At 55.5% G+C, this 9172-nt stretch overlaps 1 protein-coding gene across 2 annotated transcripts in view; it reads right to left on the bottom strand.

The window, feature by feature from the left end:
* Positions 1-2690: 2690 nt before the first annotated feature.
* DHCR7 (7-dehydrocholesterol reductase) overlaps positions 2691-9172 on the bottom strand; it is an 18849-nt gene continuing 12367 nt past the window's right edge. For both annotated transcript variants that reach the window (XM_046644200.1, XM_046644201.1), the window contains exons 7-9: positions 7670-7874; positions 6647-6778; positions 2691-3435 (exon numbers count right to left, since the gene is read on the bottom strand). In XM_046644200.1, the coding sequence (XP_046500156.1) occupies positions 2971-3435; positions 6647-6778; positions 7670-7874 (802 nt within the window). In that variant the 3' untranslated portion in view covers positions 2691-2970. The remainder of the gene's footprint in view (positions 3436-6646; positions 6779-7669; positions 7875-9172) is intronic.

Here is a 9172-nt window from a genome sequence, read left to right as displayed (position 1 = left end):
CTGCAGCTCAGCCAATGAGAAACACTGCAGCCCAGCCAATGAGAAACGCTGCAGCTCAGCCAATGAGAAGTGCTGCAGTTCAGCCAATGAGAAATGTTGCAGCTCAGCCAATGAGAAACGCTGTAGCTTAGCCAATGAGAAACACTGCAGCTCAGCCAATGAGAAACGCCACAGCTCAGCCAATGAGAAGCCGTTGCTCCCTTGATCTCTTACTCTCCCCCAATGGAATTTCCTCTAGAACAGCCCCCCTCCGCCCCCCCCCCCCCCCCCCCCCCCATAAAAGCAGCTGGCTCCTTTGTTCTCTGGGTTTGCCCACAGTTTGCCATAGCAAGCTCATCCCGAATTGCAATTCTTTTGGCTATTTCCTAATAAACTCGTTTTTGAGGATAAAATAACAGATAAATTTGCTTTTAGGTTGACACAGGCTAATAAACTGCAGAGCTGGGATTCAGATTCCATCTGGGGCCAGAGTGCATGCCCTGAAGGCCCTCTCTCTAGAGCTCGGCCTTGTGGGTGCTCAGGAAACTTGTTTAGCAGCTAGAAAGGCCGTGGCATGGAGCTGGGTGGGCTGCTTGAAAAGCTTCCCAACAGGCAGAAACCATCAGTTTACACTACAGAGACTTTCCAGGGCAGACCACCTCCCTCCTCTCTGTCCCCTACTGAGGTCTCCTCTGGACTGGACCCTGGAGCATGGTCCAGCCCGCCTGGCTGTGAGGGTCCGAGCAGTCCTTTCCGTGAGGAGGAGGCAGAAGGCCAGGCCGTCTTCCCAGGGGTCCATGGGCTGTGGCTTCACCAAGAATTTAATGCACTTTGTACCTAGCGACTGACAGAGGCCTCCTGGTCCGATGTCACTGTGCAGACGGTGGGGCTCCTGGTCTCACCTGTCCTTATCTGCAGAGGAGGGGCTGTGTTTCATCCACATGCAAAGGGGAGTGAACCACAGTGAGCACAGACTGGACTTGTGTGTGCCCAGCACACTGCACAAGCGATCAAACTTCAGCTCAGCTCAGAGGGACTAACGCAAACAAAACTTGGCTAATTGATAGAGGCAGATCTAAGATTTGCACTAGAGCTCTCCTATGAAATCAGTGAGAAGCCGTTCTCACTGCAGGGCAGGAAAATAATAATTACCCTTATTTTTCAAACGAGGAAGCCAAGGCACAGAGAGGGTAAGTCACCTGCTCAAGGCCACATAGCTGTTAAATGGTGGAGCCAGGATCTGAGCTCACAACCACTACACTCCAGCCTCCTTAAAGTGAATTCACTCCATGTCTGGGAGGAAAGGGAGGAGTCCGCTTTACTCAGGGCCACGCAGGGCAGGGGTTAACTGGTCTGGCCAGTATTTGAATCATTCCTGTAGCTTGTGACAAATACAGATGCCTGGGACTCGCTCAGGCCCAAGAGCTGGAATGGGCAGGGGTGGGGCCCCAGCACTGGGAAACTTTGCTCTGAAGTCAAAGTCTGGCCGGTGTGGGGCCCCAGCTCTGATGCCCTCCAGCTGTTCAGGAGGCAGGCTGTCTTGTTCAACAGGTTCTAACTTGAAGCAGGGGTGGTGCCGCCCTGCCCCTCCCCTCCCTGCCCAGGCGCTCAAGGATCCCGGCTCATTCACAGCTTTGGTTTCTCAGGGTGTGAGACAACCCTGGCCCCGGCTTTCTGGCTTCTCTGTTCACTTGCTGGGAGTAGGCGGCCACGCTGGGATTTCCTCCTTCGACAAATGGAACAGACTCCCACACCCAGCATGAGAAAAGCCCCAACAAAGGACCGGCCCTGGGGGAGGGTGGCACCACTTCCCTGAATCCCCCCCGGTGGGCACTAGAGCTCGGAGGCAGCACCCAAGCATCTGGCCCACCATTTCCTGGGCATCCTTCTACATCCCAGAACCCGAGCCTTACGAATGGTCGGGCCAGACAGGGAGACAGAAACCACACAGAAGTGTGAACAGGGAAAGTTTAATATAGAGAACTGTTAACTCCGCTGGGGCAAGAATGTCTAAAGAGAGCTTTCACGAATAGCCTAGGGTTGAGGGAGTGCCTAAGGCAAGAGGGTCCCCTCCCCAAGTCTGGGATTCAGATCTCATTAGAGAAGACAGGGGTGAGGCTCCCGGGATGGTGGACAGGTTCTCTGGGTCGCCTGAGCCTGAGTTCGTGGATGTACCAGAACTAGAAGCCCCTTCCTCGTGCAGCATCCCTCAGTGCCCCTCTACAGACAAATGTGACATCGTGCACACTGCCAAGGGGAACTGCGGCCGGAAGGCAGTAAATTGATTCCTGGCCCACCTTCTGTAGCCCTTCCACTTTATCCAGCAAGACTTGGTGCCCTCCTGATCAGGGGAGCTGGAGATGTCCCTTCAGTGTCAGACGCCAGTGTGTCTGGGCAGCACAGCTGCTCAGGCTCCCAGCACAGAGAAGAAACACTGTCCCCAATGGGCCATCACAGGTGATCAGGCCATCCTCCTGCTCTTGGATCACTGCATAGAGAAAACTGGTCATTTCTGCTGGTGAGAAGACAGTGGGTGCAAACCCTCAGAATTCCCCTCAAACCGAGGGGAGGGGCCGGCCCGGTGGCTTAGTGGTTAAGTTCATGTGCTCCACTTCGGCGGCCTGTGGTTCACAGGTTTGGATCCCGGGTGCCGACCTAGCACTGCTTGCCAAGCCACACTGTGGCAGCATCCCACACAAAACAGAGAAAGATCGACACAGACGTTTGCTCAGTGACAATCTTCCTCTAGTAAAACGAGGAGGACTGGCAACAGATGTTAGCTCAGGGCCAATCTTCCTCACCAAAAAAACAAAACAAAACAAAACAAAAACACCCACAAGGGGAAAGGAAGCACACTCTCGTTTACAAGAAGCCTGCCAAACGCCAGGTTCTTTTTACAGACGAGGAAACTGAGGCTCCCAGAGGGTGGAGCAGGGATGTCAGCCCCAACAGACCCGGCTCCAAACGCCCTTCGCAGCCCGGGCTACCCCTCTAGAAGATGCCAGGCAGCAGGCGGTAGGGCACGGCGGTGGTGTAGCGCTCCCAGTCGCGGCCGTACTTGAGGGCGCAGCGGTGTTCGTCCCGGAGGCAACGGTGGGTCAGCAGGATGGTCATGTACACGACGTAGAAGTAGGGCAGGAGGTGGCCCCCGCCACAGGCCAGGCAGTAGGCCAGGCTGCCCATGAGGTCGCCCGTGTAGTTGAAGTGGCGGGCCAGGCCCCAGAAGCCCGACACCAGCAGCTTGCTGCGATGCTTCTGCCCGTCGGCCGACGTGTAGGAGCACTCGATGGCCTCGGGCTTCCTGCCCCAGATCCGGCAGCGCCCGCCCGTGCGGCGGAACAGGTCCTTCTGGTGGTTGGCCATCCTGAACACGTAGTAACCCAGCAGGCCCAGCAGCAGGACGCCCATGGCGTGCGGGGTGGACAGCTGCACGGGGTGGTAGACCAGGTACAGGCCCTGCGGGCAGGAGGGGAGACGTCAGGCGTGGCTGCATCCAGGCAGCCGGCGGGAGCAGGGGCTCGGGAGCGCGGCCAGCGGTCAGACCCCGCCTCCACCCCAACTAGCTGCCTGCCTGGGTCGTGCCTCGGTTTCCTCTTGTGTCAACAGAAGCGCCTGCTTCAGAGGCTTGTCGTGGGGAGCAAATGAGTAAATAGACAAATCTGTATATCCACCTGCCTAACTACCCACCTCTCTATCTATCTACCTACATACATATACGTATCATCATAGATAGTATAAATATAAGATATATAACAATAGAAAAGAGATCATTTGAATATAACATCATGATAGTAATTTTGTGTGTGACCTTGGCAAGGCCATGGTACCCAGATATTTGGTCAAACGCTAGTCTACTTGTTATGAAGGTATTTTTAAGAGGTGACTAACATTTCTAACCAGTAGACTGAGTAAAGCAGATTACCCTCCATAATGTAGGTGGGCCTTGTCTAATCAGTTGAAGGTCTTAAGAGAAGAAAGACTGATCTCCCTGGAACCAGAGTGGATTCCACCAGCAGATGGCCTCTAGATCCAGCTGCAAGCTCAATTCTTCCCTGGACCTCCAGCTGCTGGCTGCCTTGAAGATTTAGGACTTGCCAGGACCACAGTCACATATATATATATACACACAGTCATGTGTCACTTAGTGACGGGGATATGTTCTGAGAAATGCGTATTTAGGTGATTCAGTTGTGCAACCACAGAGTGCACTCACACAAACCTAAATGGTAGAGCTTACTACACACCTAGGCTGTACGGTCCTAATCTTATGGGACCACTGTCATATATGCGGTCCATTGTTGACCGAAAAGTCATTATGCGGTGCATGACTGCATACACGTATCTATGGACGTATGCGCATGCGTGGATGTGTGCATATAAAATTCATACATCCTATTGATTCTGTCTCTGGAGGACCCTAATACAAATATAATATGAAATACACGTATGTATATACCTAAGATATACAGAGGCCAAAACAAGGCACGGCCTGGTACATATTAAGATAGAGATGGATAGATACATAAAATTTGTTGCTACTGTTTGCACACCCGAACAAAGGATTTCACAGAATCAGGGAATCAGGTAGGGCAGGCCTACCACCAGCCAGGGGGAGAAACGGGTCCAGAGGACCCATCCAGAGGATCCCACGTGGGGACCACAGTTCAGAATGTCTGGTCTCCCGTGCAGGCTCTTTCCCTTGACCGTGCTGGCTCTGCTGTGACTTTCCTGCTTTCCCAGGGCCCTTGCTCTGGGAGGCTGCATGCACTGGCTGGCTCACATCCTGTACCGCCTGTGAAGTCTTTCCCCTTTGGTTCTCTCCATCCTTGCACAACCTGTTCAAGCAGGCCCCCCAGCTCGCTGCTACGACATGGGTGCCCTAGAAAGTTCTTCGCCCTGTCCCCAGACCTCCTCACTCACCCAGGGAACGAGCAGGTGGCACGTGGCCAGGCCTCTCAAGCAGCCAGCTTACCCAGAGGGGAGCAGAGCTGCTCTCGGCAGAGCTGCGACGGGCTGGGGGCCTATAGACGAGGCCTCTCCCACCCCCTACCTGCCCTCAAGAGCAGCTCTACACGGGGCGCAGTGTGGGGTGGGGTGTCGTCCGAAGCCGCCCAGGCCAGCTGCCCAGCACTGCACACGCACACGTCCTCGGCTTCACGCAGCCCCAACCGAGGTGGCATCTGCCCTGGTTTTTCAGAGATGTTCGGGGGCCCCTCCCCTGGCTGGTGGCCCTACAGAGGTGCAGACGCAGGTCCCTCTGGCTCCCCAGGCCAGCGCTCTACACCCGGATTCAGTGCAGCGTGCCAGGGCTCTCCTGAGGACTCTGGCCTGGTTCAGCCCATCTCGGCACTCATGGCTCCGTGACGCCCCCCTTGGAGACCTGCCGGTCCTCTCTCATCCAGAACGCTCCCCTCTCCTAGCCTCCCAGCCCCCGGACGCCTCCGACATCAACGCCTGCTCAACGGTGCCGAGCCCTGCTCGATCCTCCAGCTTCCGTCAGGGAATTCTCCCCACCACGCCTCAGGTCCTGCGTCCCAGCCATGCTGAACTGTTTCCTGCCTTAAATGTCCCCGTCAGCTCCCCACACGCCCCTGGCCCCGAAATGTTCTCACATACAAGACCGCACACACCATGCCACCTTTCTGGAATGTTCTTACCCCCAGCATCATCATTCTGCCCTCGGCCTGGCTGTGGTTGCCTCAATGCTTTTGCTGGCCCACAACTGCAGGTTGGGGACCCCTCCTTGGCCCTCTCTTGGGGGTCAGCACCCCCACTTCCCATCAAGCACCCCCTCCCTGCTCTGCGCTGCCTCTTTCATGGACTTGCCCCCCGGGCCGTGGGCTCCGAGGGCAGGGCCCTCCGCGTCTCCTTCTCCTGCCTCTCCGGCACGTGCCTAGTGCCGTGGAGACCCTCACGAAGTATTTAAGGAAGAAATAAAGGTAAGAAAGAAGGCCTCTTATCATTTAAGCATTAAGATTTGAATAGACATGAACATAACCCCCTCCATCTACCCAGATCCCCCAAATTCTTCCCTTTTACCCAGTGTCTACCCTGTATCCTCTTCTCCTCTAAGTTTTACGGGATGACTTGTGTCCCCCAAATTCATATTCTAAAGTCCTGACCCCCAGAACCTCAGAATGTGACTGTATTTGCAACTGGGGTCTTTAAAGAGGTGATTAGGGTAAAATGGGGTCCTTGGGGAGGGCCCTGATCCAGTGTGACTGGGATCCTTATAAGAAGAAGAGATCGGACACAGACACACAGACGGATGACCCTGTGAGGACACAGGGAGAAGACGGCATCCACATGCCAAAGAGAGAGGACTCATGAGGGACCAGCCCTGGTGACACCTGGATCACAGACTTCCAGCCTCCAGGACCGGGAGACAGTCAATGTCTGTGGTTTAAGCCGCACGTCCGTTGGACTGTTTAGACAGCCCGAGCTGACTGCGACACTAAGCCTTCCCTTCTTCCCAGAAACGGGAGCAGCCTCCGCTCTGCAGCATCTGGTGCCCCCGAGAACAGACACCACACAGGGAGCAAAGCTCAGCATGTGCTCAGCTGCGTCTGCTCGGAGGGTAGCCCGGGGCACACCTGGGACCAAACAGCCTAACACCGTGCTGAGCCGGGCGCGGCAGCCCCGGGGGCTCGCGGTCCTCGCTCCTCACCTGCAGCGTGTACAGGTACGGCAGCCACACGCAGTCGCCCCAGCCCAAGTACCACCCGAAGTGGTCGTGGCAGATGTCAATGGTTTTCAGGTACCAGGTTTCGTTCCAGAAGAAGTCCAGCACGTAGATGGCCTGGAAAACAGGAGCGTCCAGGTACCAACTGTGGGGCACTGATGGGGGACCTGGGGAAAGCCGCTTCAGTAGACGAGGAGGTGGCACGGGAGTGTCACTGAGCTCCTCGGGTGACATGCACCATCGGGCTGGCCCTGTGCTTCCCACCATGCCTGGGACATGGAGGACAGTGGGGGGACAAAGCATCCTTGTCCTGAAAGTCTGCAGTCTGAGACAAGGATGGTCCGCAAATGATGACTGAAAGAGGGGCATTGCTAGGAGGTGACACCCAGGCTGTGGAGCTTGGAGCAGAGATCGCTCAGAGTGGAAGGGCTGGGGACGGCCCACGGGGGATGTGACATCATGGGCCAGGGTCCACGCCAGCACGGAAGCCCTTCGCCCATGGAGGGAATGTCCCAGCATATGTGTGCCCTGCATGGGGGGTGACCACTGTGCCCAGGGGGAGTGGAAGAGACTGATGTCCATTTACATAAATGGGGAAAAGGTGAAAATGAATCACCGCTCCTCAGCCCCCACCTCAAGGGGGTTGCCTGAGAGCCACGGGGACCACGTGGGGAAAATGCCTTACAGGCCGTAAGCTGTGGATGTGGCCAGGACCGTGAGCCTGGGACCTTCCAGAACCGTCGGAATGGTGTTAATGTTCTCAAGCCATCAGAACACCCTTGAGCCATTAACAGGCATCCTCTAGGAAAGTGGCCACTGGCCACAAGCGCCCCCAGGGCCCACGTGGCACCTGCACATGACAGACCTGTCACTACGTGCTCGCTAGCCTGCTCCTCAGAGACAGGAGAGAAGGGGGCCGACTCCCTTTGAAAACTATCCGGTTTTCGGGTTTCCCCAGCGCCCAGCAAGTGTCAGAGCTTCCACCTGCTGCGGCCGCAGCCAGGCTACCTGCAGGACGTTGACCAGGACCATGGAGTTGGTCACGTGGCCGTAGAGCTCCTGCTGCTTTGCTGCAAAGGACAGGTTGATGAGCGTCCAGGCAACAATCCCAGGGCGTCCGTTGAAGAACAGCTTGAAGTCAAACCACTTCCCAATTCGCGGGTTAAACTCAACGCCCATCATGTAGTTGTAAAAGAAATTGCCTGTGAATTTGCTTAAAAAGAGAAATGAAAGATGCGTTGGGTTACTGAGCGCAGCTCACGACGTGTGGCCTGTTTTGCTAGCATGGATGCAGGTGCTCAGCCCGGGCCTAGGCAGATGCCCGAGGCGGAGGCTGCCGCGGGCCGCGGAGAACCACGCAAGCAGAGGGCGCATCCGTGCTCCCTGCTTCCCCGCGGCCTCGTGTCCTTTCGCTCTGCGTTCGGCTTCGGCTCAGCAGAGACCCCCCCCCACCCCCACCAGCAGGAGGCACGTGAGCTGCTTGCTCCCGTCCTGGGAAGGCGGGCAGATGTATCTGTGCTTAAGAGTTTGTCGGCCGTCCCCAGGTTTCTACCCACCCTCCTCCAGCTTCCCCTGAGGCATGGCACAGGTGAGCTGCAGAACTGGCTCGACTGAACTAAGATTTTCCCCTGAAGCGGACTCACAGGGCATTGGAGCCTCCGGTGGGCGTGCAAAGTTGTAAATGATGCCAAGGTACAGAGAAAAGCAGCATGTGTGCCTGCCTCTGGGGCCCACATGGACCCCTCACTGGTCAAGTTCCTGAACCATTCACTACCCAGTTCCCTGACCCCAAAGCCCTCTCCAGGGGTGACTGGAGAATGGGCCAAGATAACTCACTGGAGACCCTTGTTAGATGTAACTTGCTGTTGTATACATAGGGGGAATTCTGTGTAATTAGAAGAACATACTTTTCTGTCCATTTCCCTCAGTTAGGGGAAGCAGAAGCAAAACATACGAAGTCTACAATAGGTGAGGTGATCATAGAACAGTGAGAATGATTCCCACAAGCCGCAGAAGACCAGCCTCATTACGTGATCATCGCACACGCCCAAAGCACCATCGCCAAACATGCTTCCAAGAGCCGAGGGGTGACAGTGAAAGGAAACACCCTTTGGTTTTATTTTGGCATCCAGACTAAAATGTAAGCACCCCAAGAACAAGAATCTTGTTTTCACCTAAAGCCCCACTGCCTACACCTGTCTACAGGGGGGAAACCAACAAATATCTGTTGATGAATGGATGGATGGAGGGAGGGAGGGAGGAAGGGAGGGATGAAGGATGGGTGAATGGATGGATAGGTGGGTGGGTGGATGGATGGATGGATGAATGGGTAGATGGGTAGATGGGTGGATGGATAGATGGATGGATGAATGGATAGATGGGTAGATGGGTGGACAGATGGGTAGATAGGTGGATGGATAGATGGATGGATAGATGGATGGGTGGATGGATAGATGGATGGATGAATGGATAGATGGGTAGATGGATGGATGGATGGATAGATAGATGAGT

Source organism: Equus quagga, chromosome 17, assembly GCF_021613505.1.
Source record: "Equus quagga isolate Etosha38 chromosome 17, UCLA_HA_Equagga_1.0, whole genome shotgun sequence".
NCBI lineage: Eukaryota > Metazoa > Chordata > Mammalia > Perissodactyla > Equidae > Equus > Equus quagga.
Note: the sequence above shows the minus strand (reverse complement) of the source record. Positions and strands in the feature narration are given on the sequence as shown.